The sequence below is a fragment of the Heterodontus francisci genome, chromosome 22, assembly GCF_036365525.1.
Source record: "Heterodontus francisci isolate sHetFra1 chromosome 22, sHetFra1.hap1, whole genome shotgun sequence".
Lineage (NCBI taxonomy): Eukaryota > Metazoa > Chordata > Chondrichthyes > Heterodontiformes > Heterodontidae > Heterodontus > Heterodontus francisci.
The window spans coordinates 30,729,395-30,752,520 of NC_090392.1; the positions used below are offsets into that span (position 1 = coordinate 30,729,395).

At 45.3% G+C, this 23,126-nt stretch overlaps 1 protein-coding gene across 1 annotated transcript; it reads left to right on the plus strand.

The window, feature by feature from the left end:
- Positions 1 to 7,318: 7,318 nt before the first annotated feature.
- Positions 7,319 to 15,088, plus strand: LOC137381508 (G-protein coupled receptor 15-like). Its single transcript, XM_068054206.1, has 2 exons — positions 7,319 to 7,438; positions 14,153 to 15,088. The coding sequence occupies exons 1-2, from the start codon at positions 7,319 to 7,321 to the stop codon at positions 15,086 to 15,088; spliced, it is 1,056 nt and encodes a 351-aa protein (XP_067910307.1).
- The last annotated feature ends 8,038 nt before the right edge of the window (positions 15,089 to 23,126 follow it).

Below are 23,126 nucleotides of genomic sequence, written 5' to 3' on the forward strand. Positions count from 1 at the left end.
GGTCCAAAAGACGCGGTAGGCCGTCCCCTGGAACTCCACATTAAATTGGCCCTCCGTGTCCTCCTCCCGCGCCAGCTGCATAAATAACTGGCGGCAGAAGGAGTAGACATGTTGGAGGCTGTGCTCCCGAAGACCAAGCCGGACTGGGGTGATCCCCGACCTCACCTCCCCCAGATGGTGCAGATGGGGGAGGAGGAGCTCACTGGGAATGAAGGGTGGGACGTTGGACAACATTATCCGATGCGCAGTGGCCCCCAGAGGGTCCACTGGCAGGAAGGTCCCCCCCACAGTGAGCCCTTTACTCAGGGCCAGGGACACCGCCCGCTCGGTCTTCAAAAAGAACACAGCCTTCCCATACATCTTTGAGGCCGCAACAATGGCCGAGGGGCCGACAACCACGGCCATTGCCTTAACGCAGGCCTCAATAGACATGTTGGGGTGGGGATAGCTCTCCACCCCATGGCTGCATGTCAATAATTTAAAGGGTGACGGGGCCACGTGGGCAGCCACAGAAGCTGCCGCTGCGTAGGTAGTAGAGGGCCCCGCCACCGGTGATGAAGGGCTTGCCATGGGTCCAAGAGCTAAACCCACCCCAAATTGTGGACTTGCACACTAAATAACAGATTCACAGAAAAATTTGAAAAGACAAACAAACAAACAACAGGTTAGTGGAGAGGCTGAGGTAAGAGAGGAGAGGCAAAGGCAGGCTGGAAGGGATGACTTGCTTTCTGGAGGTGGTGCTCACAGTACACTTAAAACAAACAGTCTTTGAAGTTGGTCTTCCGGTCTTCTGGTTGGGGGAGTCGTCTTCACCTGGGTCAGCTGAAGCTGCCCAGGCACTATCTATCCCCTTCCGTCTGTTTAGCTGGGCAGCTTCAGCTGACCCAGGCTTGGCAATTGGGGTGGGGAGGGATCTTCCCTGTGTGCTTTTGCAGCAGCACAGATTCCTGCTGAATTGGCAGCCCCACCCCTTGTTGTTCCAGCCACTTGTTCCTCCCCCAACAGTCCAAAGTAAATTACTGGTGTTCAGCACCCACCTCCAGACAAAGCCTTGTTTCCAAAAAAAAAAATGTCCCTTCTCTTTAATGGAGACTGTTGTTGGAGTTTTCCTCTGCTTGTTGGTAGCTGCTCTCCCTTGCTCAGTGCAGCTCCTCTCTCCACCTCTGCAACCTCCAACTGCCACCAGCACTCTCAGCTGCACCTCATTGAGGCTCTCAACACTCAGGCTCCCAAATCAGAGAGCAGCCAATCCCAGTGCTGTACCTGTCCTGGGAGTGTTTTCAAATGTAACCGTGCTGAACTGGACCTGTACACACTGATTTTAACCGTGCTGAACTGGACCAGTGCACACTGAATGTAACTGTGCTAAACTGGAGTAGTGCACACTGAATGTAACTGTGCTGAACTGGACCAGTGCACACTGAATGTAACCGTGCTGAACCGGACCAGTACACACTGAATGTAACCATGCTGAACTGGACCTGCACACTCTGAATGTAACCGTGCTGAACCGACCGAGTGCACACTGAATGTAACTGTGCAGAACTGGACCAGTACACACTGAATGTAACCGTGATGAACTGGACCAGTACACACTGAATGTAACCGTGCTGAACTGGACCAGTACACACTGAGTGTAACCGTGATGAACTGGACCAGTACACACTGAATGTAACAGTGCTGAACTGGACCAGTGCACACTGAGTGTAACCGTGATGAACTTGACCAGTACACACTGAATGTAACCGTGCTGAACTGGACTAGTGCACACTGAGTGTAACCGTGATGAACTTGACCAGTACACACTGAATGTAACCGTGCTGAACTGAACCTGTACACACTGAATGTAACCGTGCTGAACTGGACCAGTGCACACTGAATGTAACCGTGCTAAACTGGACTAGTGCACACTGAATGTAACTGTGCTGAACTGGACCAGTACACACTGAATGTAACCATGCTGAACTGGACCTGTACACACTGAATGTAACCGTGCAGAACTCGACCAGTGCACACTGAGTGTAACCGTGCAGAACTGGACCAGTACACACTGAATGTAACCGTGATGAACTGGACCAGTACACACTGAATGTAACCGTGCTGAACTGGACCAGTGTACAGTGAATTTAATCGTGATGAACTGGACCAGTACACAACGAATGTAACCATGCTGAACTGGACCAGTAAACACTGAATGTAACCGTGATGAACTGGACCAGTACACACCGAAAGTAACCATGCTGAAGTGGACCAGTAAACACTGAAAGTAACCGTGCTGAACTGGACCAGTATACATGGAATGTAACCGTGCTGAACTGGACCTGTACACACTGAATGTAACCATGCTGAACTGGACCAGTAAACACTGAATGTAACCGTGCTGAACTGAACCCATCTGCACTGAATGTAACCATACTGAACTGAACGTGTACACACTGAATGTAACCATGCTGAACTGGACCAGTAAACACTGAATGTAACCGTGCTGAACTGAACCCATCTGCACTGAATGTAACCGTGCTGAACTGAACCCATCTGCACTGAATGTAACCATGCTGAACTGATCTTGCCGATACTGATTGTAACTGTTCTGAACTGGACTTATCAACAATGACTACAAAGACGAATACGTTAAAGTTGGTGCACCGACTCAGAGGGATTTGGAGTCAGTTGAATGTGACCTGTGATCGATCTGAATAATGATTAGGAACAAAAATTGGCGGTGTTTTGCTTCAGGTCAGAAAATCTCTGGTCACTTGTGCTGAAACCACATAACTCAGCGTTAAAGGGTTTAAACCTGGGGATTACTCATGCACAAGGTTCACTTTCATCATTCCAAGGACCTATTAAGATTTCCCCATCTCTTATGAAGAAATGTAAATGGGATCAGGCAGAACTTTCTGGATATTTCACTTCAAAGACCTGCCAGTGGACTTTAGAATAATCCCATTCCATCAAAACAAAAACACGAGCCTGACAGCAGTTGCACTAATCTCTCTGATTCAATTAACGTAAATAATGCAAAGAATCAAATCATCTAAATACCTCCCTAGAGCCTGACACCAGGTTTAAATGAGGCAATCTTTGAGGGGAGCATCGAATGCGCTTAGAGGTTCAGATAGCAATGCACGCATCACCAAAAGGACTGCTGTTTGCCATTTACTATCCTGTCCTTGCAGCTATCGGTGTTCCAGGTAAGGTTTTGGAGTCAGTTATTGGTTACGGTAATCATTGATTAGCTGTGTCACTGATCCAATATCCATTAGGGCTTCTCTCTGGTACTGACATTCTTTCTTTCATTTCCCAGTATAATTTCTCCCTTTAAAGGGATATCATTTCCCTTTGAATTGGTATAACCTTTCCTTTTTTACAGTATCATATTATCCACTATAACAGTTTTACTTCTCCATTTAATCAATGTTATTTCATCGTGTAGAAAATGAAAGCACTGAAATAAAATCAGAGTACTGAGGAAAAAAGTTGTGATGAAAGTTCATTGACCTGAAATGGCAACTCTGTTTCTCTCCCACAGATGCTGCCAGACCTGCTGAGTATTTCCAGTGTTTTCCTTGTTTATCTCTTCTTGTTACCAATATAATTTCTCCCCATTAATCCCATAATTCATTCCCTTTAAGGGTGCCACCTTTAGCGTTACAATTTCTTCACCGGTATAATACCTTCCCTTAACCAAAAATATTTCATTGTTTTAACTGTATTATTTCTCCACTTTACAGCTACCATCGCACAGTGTAAATGTAGTTCTATTGTGTTATTAACACTGTGACTGGGGATGAATTATCACACTGTTATCACGGTGTAAATGTCATTTTATTGTGTCATTGACAGTGATTGAGTAATTTTCAGAAATGATTCATTGATTGGAATTATTTCACGAATAACTAATTCCCAACTGAATACAATAAGTGATTTTTTTGAGGGGGCGTTGTGAGGCAGCGAGTTGTTGCCCTTGACGTTTTTTGAATGAACTATTTAGAGTCATAGAATCATAGAATGGTTACAGCAAACAAAGAGGCCATTCGGCCATTGTGTCCATGCTAGCATTCTGCAAAATCGTCTCAGCTAGTTCTACTCCCTCACCTTTTCCCATAGCCCTGCAAAGTCTTCCTTTTCAGGTGCTTGTCCAATTTGCTTTTGAAGGTCCCGATAGTATCTGCCTGCACTAAATTCTCAGGTAATTATTTCCAGATTCTAACCTCCTGCTGTGTAATGTCGCCTTTGGTTCTTTTGCCAATTACCTGACATCTGTGCCCCCTGATTCTCGACCCTTCCACCAATGGGAACAGCTTCTCCCGATCTTCTCTCTCTCGACCTCCCATGATTTTGAATATTGCTGACAGAACTTTGCTCGTCCTTCTCTTCTCCAAGGATAACAATTCCAGTTTCTCCAGTCAATCCACGTATCTGAAGTCTCTAATCCCTGCAATCATTTTCCTAAATCTTTGCTGCATCTTCTCTAAAGTCTTCACATCCTTCCTAAGCTTCGGTGCCAGAATTGGACACAAGATTTCCACTGAGGCTGAAAGAGATTTTTCTAAAGGATCATGATAATTGCCATGCTTTTGTACTCGATGCCTTGATTTATGAAGCCCAGGATCCTGTTTGCCTTTTTAACCACACCTTCAACAAATTTTTCACACATACCCGAGGTCTCTCTGTTCCTGCTGCCACTTTAAAATTGTGCCCTTGTATTGCCTCTCCTGGTCCTTCTTACCAAACTGTACCAATTCTCACTTCTCTGCATTAAATTCCATCTGCCACGTGTCTGCCAATCTACCAGGTGCCCTGCAAACCCAAGTCTAGGCCATTAATATATATCAAGACAAGCATTCATCCCAGTAGGGAAGTCTGGGAAACTCCTCTGCATACCTTCCTCCATTCTGTAAACAGACATTCTCCACTACTCTCTGCATCCGGTCACTCAGCCAACATTCTATCCAGGCTGCAACTTTCCCTTTTATTCCATGGGCTTCAACTTTGCTGACATGTCTATTTTGTGACACTTTATCAAATGCCTTTTGGCAGTCTATATGCACTACATCATCCAGAGTACGCTTATCAGTCATCCATGTTGCCTCATCAAAAAACGCAATTATTATAAATGATTTGCCTTGAATAAATCTGTTCTGGTTATCTGTAAATAAACCACAGTTCTCCAAGTGCCTGCTAATTTTGTCCCAGATTATCATCTCTAAATTTTTGCCACAACTGAGGTTAGCCTGTAGTTGCTGGTTTTATCTGTACACCCTTTCTTGAACAAGATTGTAACATTTGCAATTCTCCAGTTCTCTGGCACCAGCCCTATATACAAGGAGGATTGGAAGGTTATGGCCAGCAGTAGCTTCACAATTTCCACTCTTACTTCCTTCAGCATCCTCGGATGCATCTGGTCCTGATGACTTGACAAATTTAAGGCCAGCCAGCATTTCTAATACTGCTTCCTTGTCAACTTTTAGTCCATTCTGTATGTCAGCTTCTTACTGTTTCAGTGTGACTTGGGCACTATTTTCTTCCTTGGTAGATATAGGTGCAAGGTCTTCATTTAATATCTCAGCCATGCCTCCATGCATAGATTCTCTTTTTTTGATTCCCTATCAACCAGACCCCTCATCTGACTAGTCCTTTACTATTTAAATGCTTGCAGAAGACTTTTTGATTCCCTGTTATGCTAGCTGTCGGTCTCTTCTCATACTCTCTCTTTGCCTCTCTAATTTCACACGAACACCAGAAATATGAGCAAGAGTAGACCATATGGCCCATCGAGCCTGCTCCACCATTCAAAATGATCATGGTTGATCTTAGGATTCAGCTCCACTTTCCCGCCCATTCACCATATCCCTTGATTCCCTGTGAGACCAAAAATCTTTCTGTCCGAGGTTTAATTGTATTCAACGATGGAGCAGCCACAACCCTCTGGGATAAAGAATTCCAAAGATTCACACCCCTTTGAGTGAAGTAATTTCTCCTCTCAGTCCTAAATTATCGGACCTTATCCCGAGATTGTGCCCCCATGGTTTAGTTTCCCCGACCAGTGGAAATAATCTCTCAGTGTCTACCCGAACCAGCCCCTTTAGAATCTTATATGTTTCAATGAGATCACCTCGCATTCTTGTAAACTTCAAAGAATACAGGCCGAATTTACTTCATCTGTCATCAGTTTGCACTGGAGTGCTGACTTGGGTTGCAATAGAGTGCTCCAGTGGAAGTTTGGTAAGTGAGGATAATTAAGGGTTAATTTTATCTTAAATCTAATCTGTCTTTTATTTAGCAGATCAACTTAACAGTTGTTGTTCGGGTTGGGGAAGGTGAGTTTTAGACCATCTTTCAATAGGGTTCACTCACGCTCTGCTAGCAGCTGCACCTTGTTAAGTAGAGAATTGATTTAAACCAGTTTTCAGGGGGCTAGACTGAATCAGTATAAAAGTGAGCCATCTTACAGTGCTGACTTGGGTTGGATGAGAGTGCTGCAGTGGAAGTTTGGTAAGTGAGGAAGTTCGGTAAGGAGGGAGTGAGGAGCTCCTTTCATTTCCTACCTGTCCTCAGAGAGAGGGGAGCCCAGAGCTTCCAAGGAGCACAGCTGACTGGGAGAAGACTCGGAGGGCAGAGTTCCGGACAGGCAAGTATAAAAAACTTACCTTTGCTAATAAAAACTGAAAATGACGTCACAGGAAAGCTGGGACCTGATTGGCTGGTCGGGAATTTTATTTTTAACTGAATTTGAAAATAAAACATTGATAAAAATTGATTAAAACCCTAATTAACTAATTAATAAGTAGAGTAATGAAACCAGAGGGAGGAGATTACTGTATTTAGTTAGCATTTAATATTTACAGTAGGAATTTAGCACAAGGGATCATATAATTACAACAATTTAATAAGGATTTAATAAGTATTTATTTATTTTAAATTAATTTAATTAGTGCTCGAAATGTCAGTTAGAGGGGTGAAGTGCTTGACCTGTGAGATGTGGGAGGTCTGTGATGCTTCCAGCGTTCTGGACAACTACATCTGCAGGAAGTGTACCCAGTTGCAGCTCCTCACAGACCGCATGGATCGGTTGGAGCAGCAACTGGATGCACTTAGGAACATGCAGGTGGCAGAAAGTGTCATAGACAGGAGTTTTAGAGAAGTGGTTCCACACAAGGTGCAGGCAGATAGATGGGTGACGGCTAGAAGGGGCAGGAAGTCAGTGCAGCAATCCCCTGTGGCTATCCCCCTCTCTAGCAAGTATAGGGTTTTGGATACTGTTGGGGGGGATGGCCTATCAGGGGAAAACAACAGCAGCCAGAGCAGTGGCAACATGGCTGGCACTGTTGTTCAGCAGGGAGGGACAAAGTGCAGAAGAGCAATGGATATAGGGGTCTCGAAAGTCAGGGGCACAGATAGGCGCTTCTGTGGACATGAAAGAGACTCCAGGATGGTATGTTGCCTCCCTGAATGGACAGGGGGCATTCTGAAGGGGGAGGGTGAACAGCCAGATGTTGTGGTACACATCGGTACCAATGACAAAGGCAGGAAGAGTGACGAGGTCCTGCAGGGGGAGTTTCGGGAGTTAGGTAGAAAGTTAAAAGACAGGACCTTTAGGGTTGTAATCTCGGGATTACTCCCTGTGCCACGTGCCAGTGGGGCTAGAAATAGGAAGATAGTGCAGCTAAACAAGTGGCTGAACAGCTGGTGTAGAAAAGGAGTATTTCAGATATCTGGACCATTGGGATCTCTTCAGGGACAGATGGGATGTGTACAAGAAGGATGGGTTGCTTCTAAACAGGAGGGGCACAAATATCCTGGCTGCGAGGGTTGCTAGTGTCACTCGGGAGGGTTTAAACTAGTTGTGGCAGGGGGGTGGGTACCAGAGCAATAGGACAGCAAGTGAAATAAATGAGGGGGAACTAGTAAATAAGGCCAGTAAGACTAAGAGGAAGAGCAGGCAGGGTGATGTTGCGGAGCACAGCGGGACTGGTGGTCTGAAGTGCATTTGTTTCAATGCGAGAAGTATAACAGGTAAGGCAGATAGCTTGGATTAGTACTTGGAACTATGATGTTGTTGCTATTACAGAGAATTGGTTGAGGGAAGGACAGGATTGGCAGCTAAATGTTCCAGGATTTAGAAGCTTCAGGCGGGATAGAGGGGGATGTAAAAGGGGTGGGGGAGTTGCATTTCTTGTTCAGGAGAATATCACAGCTATACTGCGGGAAGACACCTCGGAGGGGTCGTGCAGCGGGGCAATATGGGTGGAGCTCAGGAATAGGAAGGGTGCAGTCATGATGTAGGGGGTTTTCTACAGGCTTCCCAACAGCCAGAGGGAGGTAGAGGAGCAGATATGTAGACAGATTTTGGAAAGATGTAAAGGTAACAGGGTTATAGTGGTGGATGATTTTAACTTCCCCGATATTGACTGGGACTCACTTAGTGCGAGGGGCTTAGATGGGGCAGAATTTGTAAGGAGCATCCAGGAGGGCTTCTTGAAACAATATGTAGATAGTCCAACTGGGGATGGGGCCGTACTGGACCTGGTATTGGGGAATGAGCCCGGCCGGGTGGTCGAAGTTTCAGTAGGGGAGCATTTCGGGAACAGTGACCATAATTCCATAAGTTTTAAGGTACTTGTGGATAAGGATAAAAGTAGTCCTCGGGTGAAGGTGCTAAATTGTGGGAAGGCTAATTATAACAATATTAGGCAGGAACTGAAGAACTTAGATTGAGGGCGACTGTTTGCGGATAAATCAACATCTGACATGTGGGAATCTTTCAAACGTCAGCTGATTCGAATCCAGGACCAGCATGTTCCTGTGAGGAAGAAGGATAAGTTTGGCAAGTTTCAGGAACCTTGGATAATGCGGGATATTGTGAGCCGAATCAAAAAGAAAAAGGAAGCATTCATAAGGGCTGGAAGGCTAGGAACAGATGAATCCCTTGCGGAATATAAAGACAGAAGAAAGGAACTGAAGAAGGGAGTCAGGAGGGTGAAAAGGGGTCATGAAATGTCATTGGAAAATAGGATTAAGGATAATCCCACGGCTTTTTATAATTTTTTAAGAATTAGTATCAGAACATTCCAGCACAGTACAGGCCCTTCGGCCCTCGATGTTGCGCCGACCTGTGAAACCATCTGACCTACACTATTCCATTTTCATCCATATGTCTATCCAATGACCACTTAAATGCCCTTAAAGTTGGTGAGTCTACTACTGTTGCAGGCAGGGCGTTCCACGCCCCTACTACTCTCTGTGTAAAGAAACTACCTCTAACATCTGTCCTATATCTATCACCCCTCAACTTAAAGCTATGTCCCCTCGTGTTTGCCATTACCATCCGAGAAAAAAGACTCTCACTATCCACCCTATCTAACGCTCTGATTATCTTATGTGTCTCTATTAAGTCACCTCTCCTCCTCCTTCTCTCTAACGAAAACAACCTCAAGTCCCTCAGCCTTTCCTCGTAAGACCTTCCCTCCATACCAGGCAACATCCTAGTAAATCTCCTCTGCACCCTTTCCAAAGCTTCCACATCCTTCGTATAATGCGGTGACCAGAACTGCACGCAATACTCCAGGTGCGGCCTCACCAGAGTTTTGTACAGCTGCAGCATGACCTCGTAGCTCCGAAACTCGATCCCCCGACTAATAAAAGCTAACACACCATATACCTTCTTAACAGCCCTATTAACCTGGGTAGCAACTTTCAGGGATTTATGTACCTGGACACCAAGATCTCTCTGCTCATCTACACTACCAAGAATCTTCCCATTAGCCCAGTACTCTGCATTCCTGTTACTCCTTCCAAAGTGAATCACCTCACCCTTTTCCGCATTAAACTCCATTTGCCATCTCTCAGCCCAGCTCTGCAGCCTATCTATGTCCCTCTGTACCCTACAACAACCTTTGGCACTATCCACAACTCCACCGACCATCGTGTCATCCGCAAATTTACTAACCCACCCTTCTACACCCTCTTCCAGGTCATTTATAAAAATGACACACAGCAGTGGCCCCAAAACAGATCCTTGCGGTACACCACTAGTAACTAAACTCCAGGATGAACATTTACCATCAACCACCACCCTCTGTCTTCTTTCAGCTAACCAATTTCTGATCCAAAGCTCTAAATCACCTTCAACCCCATACTTCCGTATTTTCTGCAATAGCCTACCGTGGGGAACCTTATCAAACGCCTTACTGAAATCCATATACACCACATCCATTGCTTTACCCTCATCCACCTGTTTGGTCACCTTCTCGAAAAACTCAATAAGGTTTGTGAGGCACGACTTACCCTTCACAAAACCGTGCTGACTTTCGCTAATGATCCATATTACTATCGCTAAATATACATTTATACATATATAAAGAGCAAGAGGGTGACTAGGGAAAGAGCTGGCCGCTCAAGGACAGAGAATGGAATCTATGTGTGGAGCCAGAGGAAATGGGCAAGGTACTAAATGAGTACTTTGCATCAGTATTCACCAAAGAGAAGGACTTGGTTGATGATGAGCCTAGAGAAGGGAGTGTAGATAGTCTCAGTCATCTCATTATCAAAAAGGAGGAGGTGTTGGGTGTCTTGCAAAGCATTAAAGTTGATAAGTCCCCAGGGCCTGATGGGATCTACCCCAGAATACTGAGGGAGGCAAGGGTAGAAATTGCTGGGGCCTTGACAGAAATCTTTGCGTCCTCATTGGCTACAGGTGAGGTCCCAGATGACTGGAGAATAGCCAATGTTGTTCCTTTGTTTAAGAAGGGTAGCAAGGATAATCCAGAAAATTATAGGCCGGTGAGCCTTACATCAGTGGTAGGGAAATTATTAGAGAGGATTCTTCGGGACAGGATTTACTCCCATTTGGAAATAAATGAACTTATTCGCGAGAGCCAGCATGGCTTTGTGAAGGGGAGGTCGTGTCTCACTAATTTGACTGAGTTTTTTGAGGAAGTGACAAAGATGATTGATGAAGGAAGGGCAGTGGATGTTATCTATGTGGACTTCAGTAAAGCCTTTGACAAGGTCCCTCATGGAAGACTGGTACAAAAGGTGAAGTCACACGGGATCAGAGGTGAGCTGGCAAGATGGATACAGAACTGACTCTGTTATAGAAGACAGAGGGTAGCAGTGGAAGGGTGCTTTTTTGAATGGAGGGCTGTGTCTAGTGGTGTTCCACAGGGATCAGTGCTGGGACCTTTGCTGTTTGTCGTATATATAAATGATTTGGAGGAAAATGTAGCTGGTCTGATTAGTAAGTTTCCGGATGACACAAAGATTGGTGGAGTTGCGGATAGCAACGAGGATTGTCAGAGGATTGTCAGAGGATACAGCAGGATATAGATCGGTTGGAGACTTGGGCGGAGAAATGGCAGATGGAGTTTAATCTGTACAAATGTGAGGTAATGCATTTTGGAAGGTCTAATGCATGTGGGAAGTATACATTGAAAGGCAGAACCCTGAGGAGTATTGACAGGCAGAGAGATCTGGGCGTACAGATCCACAGGTCACTGAAAGTGGCAACGCAGGTGGGTAAGGTAGTCAAGAAGGCATACGGCATGCTTGCCTTCATCGGTCGGGGCATAGAGCATAAAAATTGGCAAGTCATGCTGCAGCTGTACGGAACTTTAGTTCGGCCACACTTGGAATATTGCATGCAATTCTGGTCGCCACACTACCAGAAGGACGTGGAGGCTTTGGAGAGGGTACAGAAGAGGTTGACCAGGATGTGTCCTGGTCTGGAGGGCATTAGCTATGAGGAGAGGTTGGATAAAGTCGGATTGTTTTCACTGGAATGACGGAGATGGAGGGGCGACATGATGGAGGTTTATAAAGTTATGAGCGGCATGGACAGAGTGGATAGTCAGAAGCTTTTTCCCAGGGTGGAAGAGTCAGTTACTAGGGGACATAGGTTTAAGGTGAGAGGGGCAAAGTTTAGAGGGGATGTGCGAGGCAAGTTCTTTATACTGTGGTGAGTGCCTGGAACTTGTTGCCAGGGGAGGTGGTGGAAGCAGGTACGATAATGACGTTTCAGAGGCATCTTGACAAATACATGAAAAGGATGGGAATAGAGGGATACGGTCCCCGGAAATGCAGAAGGTTTTAGTTTGGGGAGGCATCAAGATTGGCACAGGCTTGGCGGGTCGAATGGCCTGTTCCTGTGCTATACTGTTCTTTGTTCTTTGTTCTCTTTGTTATCATAGGATGACCCTCTCATCCCCGGGGCCAATTTAGTTAGCATTTGCAGCACTGCCTCCAATGCAAGTTTATCCTTTCTTAAATGTGGAGACCAAAACTGCACACACTATTCCAGCTGTGGTTTCACCGAAACCCTGTGTAATTGTAACCTATATACATCTTTATTCCTGTACTCCAGTCTCCTTGCAATAAAGGCCAATGAGACATTTGTCTTCCTAATTGCTTGCTGTGCCTGCATGTTAACTTTCTCCATTCCTGGTACAAGCACACCCAAGTCTCTTCGAACATCAACACTTTTAAGTTTCACACCTTTTTCTATTTCCCCTCTGAAATTTCTATCTTCAGCCTGGCTTTCACGTATTATCAGCCTGACATTTCTCATGTGCTCCTTTTTCTACTTCATCGTATTCCCTATTTTTTTCATCATCCAGGGAGCTCAGTCTTTCGTTCCCTATCTTTCCCCCTCGTGGGGATGTACCTCGACTGTACCCGAACCATTTCCTCTTTAAAGGCAGTCCATTGTTTTGTTACATTTCGCCTGCCAATCTTTGAGTCCAGTTTACCGGAATAGATTCATTCTCACCCCACTGAAATTGGCCGTCCTCCAATTTATTATTTTACTTTACATTTTTCCCTGCCTCTGCCAGAACTAACCAAAAGCTTATGATACTATGATCATTGTTCACTAACTGTTCAGCAGCTGACACCTGATCCACTTAACCCACCTCATTCCCCAGAACCAGATCCGGCAAAATCTCCTTCCTCTTTGGCCTGGAAATATGCTGATCAAGAAAATTCATCTGAATACTTCATAATCTCTTCCCCCTCTCTGCCCGTCACACAATTGTTATCCCATTCTGTATGAGGATAATTGAAGTTTGCCATTATCACTACTTTATAGATTTTGTGCCTCTCTGTAATTTCCCTTCACATTTGCTCCTCTATATCTTTCCCACTAGTTGGTGGCCTATAGAATACAAAGATTGGTTATAATGGTGTCTCTATTGTTTGTGAACTTGAACCAAATAGTTTCAGTCCTTAAATCCTCCAGCACATGCTCTCTCTCCAGCTGTGTAATATTCTCCTTAATAATTACAGCTACTCATCCTCCTTTCTTTCCATTCTTATCTTTCCTAAATATTTTGTATCCAGGAATATTTGGTCGCCAGTCCTCCCCTTTTTTGAGCCAGGTCTCTGTTATCATCATGACATCATATGACCATGTGGCTATTTGCACCGGCAACTGTCCAAGCTAATTTACCATGCTCTGTGTGTTTACGTACAAGCACAGTAAACCTAAACTCGAACTAGGGGTCACTGTTTAAAAATAAAGGGTCATCCATTTGAGACAGAAGTGTTTATTTATTTATTTTATTAATTTTGAGATGCAGCACTGAAACAGGACCTTCAGTCCATGGCAACCAACAACCAACCATTTCTACTAATCCTACATTATCCCATATTCCCTACCACATCCCCACCTTTCTTCTATAAACAGTAGTGGCAATTTACAATGGCCAATTTACCTATCAACCTGCAAGTCTTTGGCTCTGGGAGGAAACCGGAGCACCCGGCAGAAACCCACCCAGTCACAGGAAGAACTTGCAAACTCTGCAAAGGCAGTACCCAGAACTGAACCCAGGTCACTGGAGCTATGAGGCTGCGGTGATAACCAATGCACCACTATGCCATAGCACAATCTTTTCCCTCAGTGTTGTGAGGCTTTGGAATTCTATTCCTCAAAAGGCAGTGGAAGCAGAGTCTTTGAATATTTTTAGGGCAGATGTAGATAGATTCTTGATAAACAAGGGTGTGGAAGGTTATCGGGGGTAAGTGGAAATGTGGAGTAATCAGTTTAGCCATGAACTTAGTGAATGGTGGAGCAGGCTGTAGTGGCTGAGTGGCCTACTCCTGCTCCTAATTCATATGTTCGTAAGTGCGTGTGCACTCTTCTGCTTTCGCCCAGCCTTTCTATCTTTCTCTCTCTATTGCAGCGAACCTGGCAGTGATTGTGATCCTGTCCCGAGGAAGATGTGGTCTCTCCAGATGTATCACTTACTACCTGGTGTCCATGGCAGTGACGGATCTCCTGGTCCTGATCACTGCAGTGATATTAAACCGGATTGCTGGTATTTATTTCCCTCTCAGTTTCCTGTCCATCACACCTGTATGCAGTCTCCGGTCTGTCCTGAACTATACAACATTCAGCTGTTCTGTCTGGTTAACAGTCGCTTTCACCTTTGATAGATTTATGGCCATTTGTTGCCAGAAGCTGAAAATAAAATATTGCACTGAGAAAACGGCAGCACGGGTTATAGTAACGGTCTGTGTACTGAGCTGTTTGATACATGTCTTCTTGTATTTCATATATGAACCTAATTACATCATTAACAACATACCCTGGTTTTGCAGCATCAAATTAATATTTTATACATCATCTGCATGGGCTGCATATGACTGGATTCTCACCATTTTAACCCCTTGTCTACCATTCATTCTGATTTTACTGCTCAATGCTCTGACCATCAGATACATTTTATCGGCCAGTAGAGCACGCAGGAGACTCTGGGCTCACAGCAATAGAGAGAATCAGAGTGACCCAGAGATGGAGAAACGCAGAAAGTCCATTGTTTTACTCTTCGCCATCTCGGGCAGTTTCATCCTGTTATATTTGTTATTTTTTATAACAGTTCTCTATGTCCGAATAGATAGTGTTAGTTATTTCTCTGGTTCAAACTTCAATGAATCAAATTTTATTCTGGAGGAGAGTGGATTTATGCTCCAGCTTTTGGGTTCTTGCATCAACCCATTTATTTATGCAGGAACTCAGAGTAAATTCAGGGAGGAGTTAAAGAATGGGGTGAAATATCCACTAAATCTAATTGTTAAATTATTTAAATGATATAAATAGTAATATCCAACATGAATTTCTCTTTTATTTCCTCTATTGTTCTTATTCATGTCACAAATGGCTTCCTCGCCAAGATACAGTCACTCACTTTGAGATTGTTACCCATTGTGTGATTTTTAACGACAATTGTTTCGGAGCACAAACATGGCGGTCTGTTTGGGGGCTGGGTAGGGGTCCCTCCTGAGCGGGCTCACCTGAAGCCCCAACTGTCCCCACTGAAATAAAGGTCCACAACCACTCCCCTCTTTCCCCCACCTCCCCCCGCCACCAACCCCCTAATTGTCCCCGGCAAGCCATCATATCTTACCTGTCTTCCAGAGCCGACATCCACAATCCTGCTGTTCGGTGTTGTCCCAGCGGTGTCCACCACTCCTGGTGGCTCTGCTGGGACTGAGAGCTACTGGCCCGCTGATTGTCCTCCCTCAAGGATGTGGATGTGGCAGCGGCGGGTGCACACCCGACTTTTTGGTCGGTGAGCGGGGCCTCTTGCCCAAAGTAAAATTCCAGCTAGACAGTCCAGCCTCTGAACTTTAATTCGACATGAAGTTGAACTGTTTAATGAAGGGACCACAATATTCTCCTGGGAATGATTTGGATCTTGAGGGTAAGACACTCTCTGAAATGGGATCACATACTGTCTGCACGCATTGTTCTCCCATCACTAGGCAACGCCTCACAGCTACTTGCTGGAGCAAAAAGACAAAAGACCATCTCATTCACCTTTTACTCTTCTCATTGCCCAAATAGGACAACACATCCCCACCCCCGTGTCATCAAATAATAAAACTAATCTAACAAAAGTGCCCCTTTTGAAGTGGGTAGAAACAATAAGCATCAAAATCCGAGAATCAAAATTTAGCAAATTAAATGAGAATATTATCTCCACTATGGACTGTGCACTCCAGTCTAATTTGCTTTGTGTCCTCCTGACAGTCGCATCATCAATAATAATGGAGTTGTTGACTAATCACAGGAATCAATTTCTATAAATTAATCTAAACAGACCCAGATATGAAGTGTGGAAAACCCCAGTGCCGGAGAATTTTAGGAAACAAATAGAGAAACAAATTTCCCTGTTCCTCTCAAATATTATACACTTTCCACATGTTTTGTCTCAAATTACTCACATACTGTATTGTAAAATGGTTTTCTGTGAATGAAATCTCTTTAGTTGTCATTGTAAGAATCAATATTAACTTTCGGGAGTCTGCTTCATAGATCGATCTCTCAGTGAAATATTGAACTGGATTTTGTTGAGGTCGTTTCGTTGTGATCCATGCGGGGAGATGGGGCCAGAAGATTGCACTAGCAGCAGCCTACCACAATGCCCAATGCCGGGAGTGCTAGGCCTGATCTTCCAGCAGCCCCGAGGCTCCATGGCAGCCCCCACCCCATCCCCCCCCCCCCCCCCAGGAAGCGGGTAAAGGGCTGACCTCTGCACTTTGAACAATTTTGGGGCGGAACGTCAAGTCTTGCATGTAAGTCTTCTGAGCGGGGGAAAAGGGCAACTATTATCTGTTATTGGGGTGGGAAGGGGCGATTTATTTTTTTATTGAGGAGTACCAGGGTGGGTATGGTTTTAGATATTTAAACGTAGTGGCGAATCTGGCTGCCCTTTAAAAATGGCGCCAGAACCTGTGCACAGGCAGCTGACGCCATTGCCAGCATCACAGAGCCTGTCCTCTCCATGTGATTAGGTGGCTGGGAGAGGGTGGTCTGACCAGCGTATTGTCTTGAGCTGCCAGACAGTAGGTGGCGTGCAGGAAGGTAATAAAATTCATGCCATTGTTTCAGCAGATTGGTCAATCATTCCTCACAATCCAATCCTTTTTTTACCAAATATATATTTTATTCATAAAAATTTGCAAAAAAATACATTACGAGACAGTTCAAAACAGTTCAAATTTCACATTTTGGAAAGTACAATAGAGATCAGATTCTTTCGATGCAGAAACATGAGCTGCCTCACAAATCTTGCCATTGCATTTTACAAGCAATGTTCATTTACATTACACAGCAAAATGTTTTTGGTCAATACAGCCCGAGGGGTTTTCCATGGGTCCAGCCCTACAGTTCACGATGGCGGGAGGACGTTACACAGTGGCCTTTCCCTATTGAGCCTTTGCGGTGTCTGCTCCAAGCTTTAGTGCATCCCTGAGCACATAGTCCTGGACCTTGGAATGTGCTAGTCTGCAACACTCGGTCGTGGACAACTCTTTGCACTGGAAGACCAGCAAGTTTTGGGCAGACCAAAGAGCGTCTTTCACTGAACTGATGGTCCTCCAGCAGCAGTAGATATTTATCTCAGTGTCTGTCCTGGGGAAGAGCCCGTAGAGCACAGACTGCTATGTTACAGAGCTGCTTGGGGTGAACCTCAACAAAAACCACTGCATCTCTTTCCACACCTGTTTTGCAAAGGGCACCTTGAGGGCAGCGTGCGGAGGTGGAAAGATTCCGGGTGTGCAGGAAGGATATCATGGGGAGGGCCCTTCTCACCACCAGCCAAGCTATGTTTCGCTGCTTGTTGAAAGTTCTGGTGATAATTCATTCTGCCAAATGACTTTGACAGTCTGCTTGGGGTATCATCCGACAGCATCCTCTATCTCCTTTCCCTGCTGGGCCTTGAGGACCTTCCATGCAGATAGACTTGTGGTCAAAGATGTTTCTCTGCACAAACTTTTCCAGGAAGGATAGGTGGCACGGCACGGTCAATGTGAATGGAGCGTTCTGCGGCAATGTGACTAGACCTATTCTTCACAACACCAGGGACAGATAGAACCTCAGCACGTAGTGACATTTGGTGTTTGCGTACTGGGGCTCTACGCACAGCTTGATGCAGCCGCACACAAAGGTGGCCGTCTGGATGAGGGCGACATTGGATACATTTTTCCCCCTTTATTCAGAGGTTTGAACATCGTGTCCCTGAGGACACGGTACAATTTCAATCTCCAGATAAAGAGGAAGATGGCTCGTGTGACTGCCATGGCGCAGGCCTGTGGAATGGGACAGACCCGCACCACGTACCTGATGACCAGGTTTTTACCCGCAATGGGGAGAGAAGGCTGCTCCCACATGCCTAGTTTCTTTTTCACCATGGCTGCTCGCTCCTTCCAGTTTTTAGTGCATGCCCCGGCCCCTCTGAACCATATCCTCAGCACATGATAGTGAAGGGGACGAAGGATCGGTTGGCCCATGGCCTCACTCTTGCCATGATTTACTTTAGCTTCCGGGGCCAGTTTGAACTTGTCACAGATACTCATCTGTCTGCGAACGGACAGTGGATCTGGGCAGAAGAAAGCAACATAGAACATAGAACAGTACAGCACAGTACAGGCCCTTCGGCCCACGATGTTGTGCCGCATCTTTAACCTACTCTAAGATCAAACTAACTACCTACCCTTCATTCTACTATCATCCATGTACCTATCCAAGAGTCGCTTAAATGTCCCTAATGTATATGCTTCTACTACCACCACTGGCAGCGCATTCCATGCACCCACCACTCACTTTGAAAAGTACCTACCTCTGACATCTCCCCGAAACCTTCCTCCAATCACCTTAAAATTATGCCCCCTGGTGATAGTCCTTTCCGCCCTGGGAAAAAGTCTCTGGCTATCCACACTATGCCTCTCATCATCTTGTACCCCTCTATCAAGTCACCTCTCATCCTTCTTCGCTCCAATGAGAAAAGCCCTAGCTCCCTCAATCTTTCTGCGAAAGACATGCCCTCCAGTCCAGGCAGCATCCTGGTAAATCTTCTCTGCACCCTCTCTAAAGCTTCCACATCCATCCTATAATGAGGCGACCAGAACTGAACACAATATTCCAAGTGTGGTCGAATCAGGGCCTTATAGAGCTGCAGCATAACCTCGCGGCTCTTGAACTCAATCCCCCTGTTAATAAAAGCCAACACACCATACGCCTTCTTAACAACCCTATCAACTTCGGTGGCAACTTTGAGCGATCTATGGACGTGGACCCCAAGATCGCTCTGTTCCTACACACTCCCAAGAATCCTGTTTTTAAGCCTGTATTCTGCATTCAAATTCGACCTTCCAAAATGAATCACTTCACACTTTTCCAGCTTGAACTCCATCTGCCACTTCTCAGCCCAGCTCTGCATCCTGTCAATGTCCCGTTGCAACCTACAACAGCCTTCCACACTATCCACAACTCCAGCAACCTTCGTGTCATCGGCAAACTTGCTAACCCAGCCTTCCACTTCCTCATCCAAGTCATTTATAAAAATCACAAAGAGCAGAGGTCCCAGAACAGATCCCTGCAGAACACCACTGGTCACCAAGCTCCATGCTGAATACTTTCCATCTACTACCACCTCCTGTCTTCTATGGGCCAGCCAATTTTGTATCCAGACAGCCAACTTCCCCTGTATCCCATACCTCCTCACTTTCTGCATGAGCCTACCATGGGGAACCTTATCAAACGCCTTGCTAAAATCCATATACACCACATCCACTGCTCTTCCTTCATCAATGTGTTTTGTCACATCTTCAAAGAATTCAATAAGGCTTGTGAGGCATGACCTTCCCCTCTCAAAGCCATGCTGACTGTCTCTAATCAAACCATGTTTTTCCAAATAATCATAAATCCTGTCTCTCAGAATCCTCTCCAATAATTTGCCCACTACCGACGTAAGACTGACTGGTCTATAATTCTCAGGGTTATCCCTATTCCCTTTCTTCAACAAGGGAACAACATTTGCCACCCTCCAATCATCCAATGGTAGTAATGGTACTACTCCAGTGGACAGTGGGGACGCAAAGATTATCGCCAAAGGTGCAGCAATCTCTTCCCTCACTTCCCGTAATATCCTTGAGTATATCCCGTGTGGCCCCAGGAACTTATCTGTCCTCATATCATTCAAAATTTCCAGCACATCCTCCCTCTTAACCTCAACCTGTTAGAGCATATCAGCCTGTTCCACGCTGTCCTCACAAACGACCAGGTCCCTCTCACGAGTGAATACTGAAGCAAAGTATTCATTTCGGACCTCCCCTACCTCCTCAGACTCCAGGCACAAGTTCCCTCCACTATCCCTGATCGGCCCTACCCTCACTCTGGCCTTCCTCTTGTTCCTCACATAAGTGCAGAACGCTACATCGTCCATGGACAGGGAGGCTTTGACCTGAGTGCCTCCGCTGCCTGGGATTGTCACTCCTCTTATGTCCGCATCCTTCCTAATGGTCTCAGCAAAAGATTCGATACAGCAAACAAACAAGACAGGACAGAGAGGACAGCCCTGTCTAACTCCAGATTGGATCGGGAACCTTTCTGATTCCCACCCATTGATTGAGACTGCTCTACTGATGTTTGTGCAGAGCAGTTTGATCCAATTGTGGATTCCCTCACTAAACCCCATTTTGGAAAGCACGTCCATCATGTAGGTGTGTGATATCCTGTCAAAAGACTTCTCCTGGTCCAGGCTGATGAGGCAGGTGTCCACCCCCATCCCATACATAGGCAATCGTATCCCTGAGTAGTGTGAGACGATCAGAGATCTTCTTGCTGGGTGCAGCACAGGTCTGATCAGGGTGAATCACCAACTCAAGAGCAGACTTGACCCGATTGACAATGACTTTGGACAGAATTTTGTAGTCTGCATTAAGCAGTGAGATGGACCGCCAATTTCTGATTTCCTCCCTTTTCCCCTTCCGCTTGTAGATGAGGGTGATTCTGACATGTTGTCGACCAGAAGCATACTCTTGTATACTTCCAGCAGGTCTGGGTGGATCCATTCCCACAGAACCAAATACAACTCAACTTGTAAGCTGTCGCTTCTGAGAGTTTTACCTGTCTCGAAGGACCTGACGTCCTTTGTCAGCTCATCCAGAGTTAGCTGTTTGTCCAGACTCTCCCGCGTGCTGTCATCTTAGACCTCCATGATAGATAACAGTTAGGACTGGGAGGCCGTGCTGTCCATGGGCTTCACATTGTACAGCCCGGCATAAAAGGATTTGCTCATCCTTCGTATGTCAGACTTCTTCCTTCAGGTTGCTGATAACAGATCTCTCTGTGTGTACCTTTTGGAAGAAGAAACGCGAGCACATCTCATCCTGCTCAATGGAGCAAACTCTGGACCGGAAGATGATCTTGGAGGCTTCCTCAGCAAAGAGCGAGGCCGGCTGGCTCTTCACCTCTTGGAGATCCTTCTTGACATCGACTACCATCGACTGCAGCCGGAGAAAATTCTACATTATTTTCTGGAGTCAGGACATTTCCCTCTGTCTCTGTCTCGCCTTTTGAACACCTTGGAGGATAAAGAACATCATGATGTTCACCTTGATCACTTCTCACCAGTGCTCCAGAGACTCAAAGAGGGGCTTCACGGTTCTTCAACCTTTGTAATCCTTTTTGAGTTCCTCAATATTCTCTGGGGTAAGCAGTTTTCCATTCGGCTTCCATGCCCCCCTGCCAACCCACTGGTCGGCCAGTAGGAGGCAGTGGTGAGAGAAGAATACCAGCAGTGGATCTGGCCGTGAGAGCACAGGATACAAACAGGAAGTCAATTCTGGAATGGGTAGACCTGGTCTTGACCAGGTGCATCTATGCCACGTGGGGGCAATCCTCAGTTAAGGCAAAAGGAAGACATGTCAGAAGCGCTGTTGTGGAAGGTTGAATCATCAGAACAGATGTGTTGGAGATCGAGACACTGGGAGAATGGGATGGAGTCCTTACAGGAAACAAGTGTCACCTCAATCTCAGTTACTCTTTTCTGTGTCTGTTCAATAGCTGCAATATCCTATGGTGTCCAGAATGGTTCACATTAAAGTAAGTGTAGTTGCACCAAAGTGGCAGGATTACTCACTATCTCAGCTCAATAGTGACCTTTTAATACATCCAAACGTCTGATTATCTTCACTCATTGTTGCAATAGCTTCACTTTATTGTCAATCAGAAACCCCAGATCTCTTTCATTTTCCATGTAATTTCTTTTCCTTTCAGTGATATTCCCTTCCTGGATTTCTTGTCTCCATGTGACATACTTTGCATTTCTCTACTTGACTGCTACCTGTGTCCTGTCCCCCCAATTCCAAAGTATCTAAATCCTCCTGTAGCTTATCCACTTCAGCTTTGCAGTCTACCATTTTCATCAGCTTTGTTTAGTCTGAAAATGTAACCATTGCTCTTGTGACTCCGAGTTGCTGATCGTTTATAAAGATGTTAAACTAAAGAGGTTGAAAACAGATCTCTGTGGGATACATTCTCCCAGGCCAATGGCAATCACTACCACCACACACTGGGCGCTAGCGATCAACCAATTACCAATCCCTTGTAAAACATTTCCACTGATTCCTGCTATATTTCTTTTCAGTACTATTCTTTCCAGAGGAAGTGTATAAAAGGCTGATAGAAATCCAAGTGCACCACATCCACCCCCTTACCCCTATCAAGCTCATTTCACAAACACTCATGAAAATGAGTGAACTAGATTGACAAGGCCACCACTTCATGAGCACTTATTGACAATATTATAAGATTATATTTATATCCAAATGCTCCATGATCTTATATTTAATGTGTTTCCATAACTTTACCCACAGTGTACCTTTAATTCCATGGTCTGTAGTTTCCTGAGCCACTTTTGCTACCTTCTTTTTTTTTAATAAAAGAGTGTAGAATGTGCCTTTATCTAGTCTCCCGGTACCTCTACAGTATTCAATAATTTCTCCTAGATTTATAACCATGGCCATGCAATTTTCTCCATGATTTCAAACAGAATTCTCAGAAGCAAATTATACAGTGGCTCAGACACTACTCAGAGTGTCACGTCAGCAGACTTGGATATGCAGCACAGGTAGATAAGCTAGTTAGGAAGATATATGGGATATTTGCCTTTATTAATCGAGGCATAGAATATAAGAGCAGGGAGGATATGATGGAGCTGTATAAAAAGGTAGTTAGGCCACAGCTGGAATACTGTGTACTGTTCTGGTCACCACACTATAGGAAGGATGTGATTACACTGGAGAGGGTGAAGAGGAGATTCACCAGGATGTTGCCTGGGCTG

Coding starts and splice junctions, on each gene's coding strand:
- LOC137381508 (XM_068054206.1), top strand. CDS start 7,319: ATGGCTGGCACTGTTGTTCAGCAGGGAGGGACAAAGTGCAGAAGAGCA. Junction 7,439..14,152: donor ATGAAAGAGACTCCAGGATG/GTATGTTGCCTC, acceptor GCTTTCGCCCAG/CCTTTCTATCTTTCTCTCTC.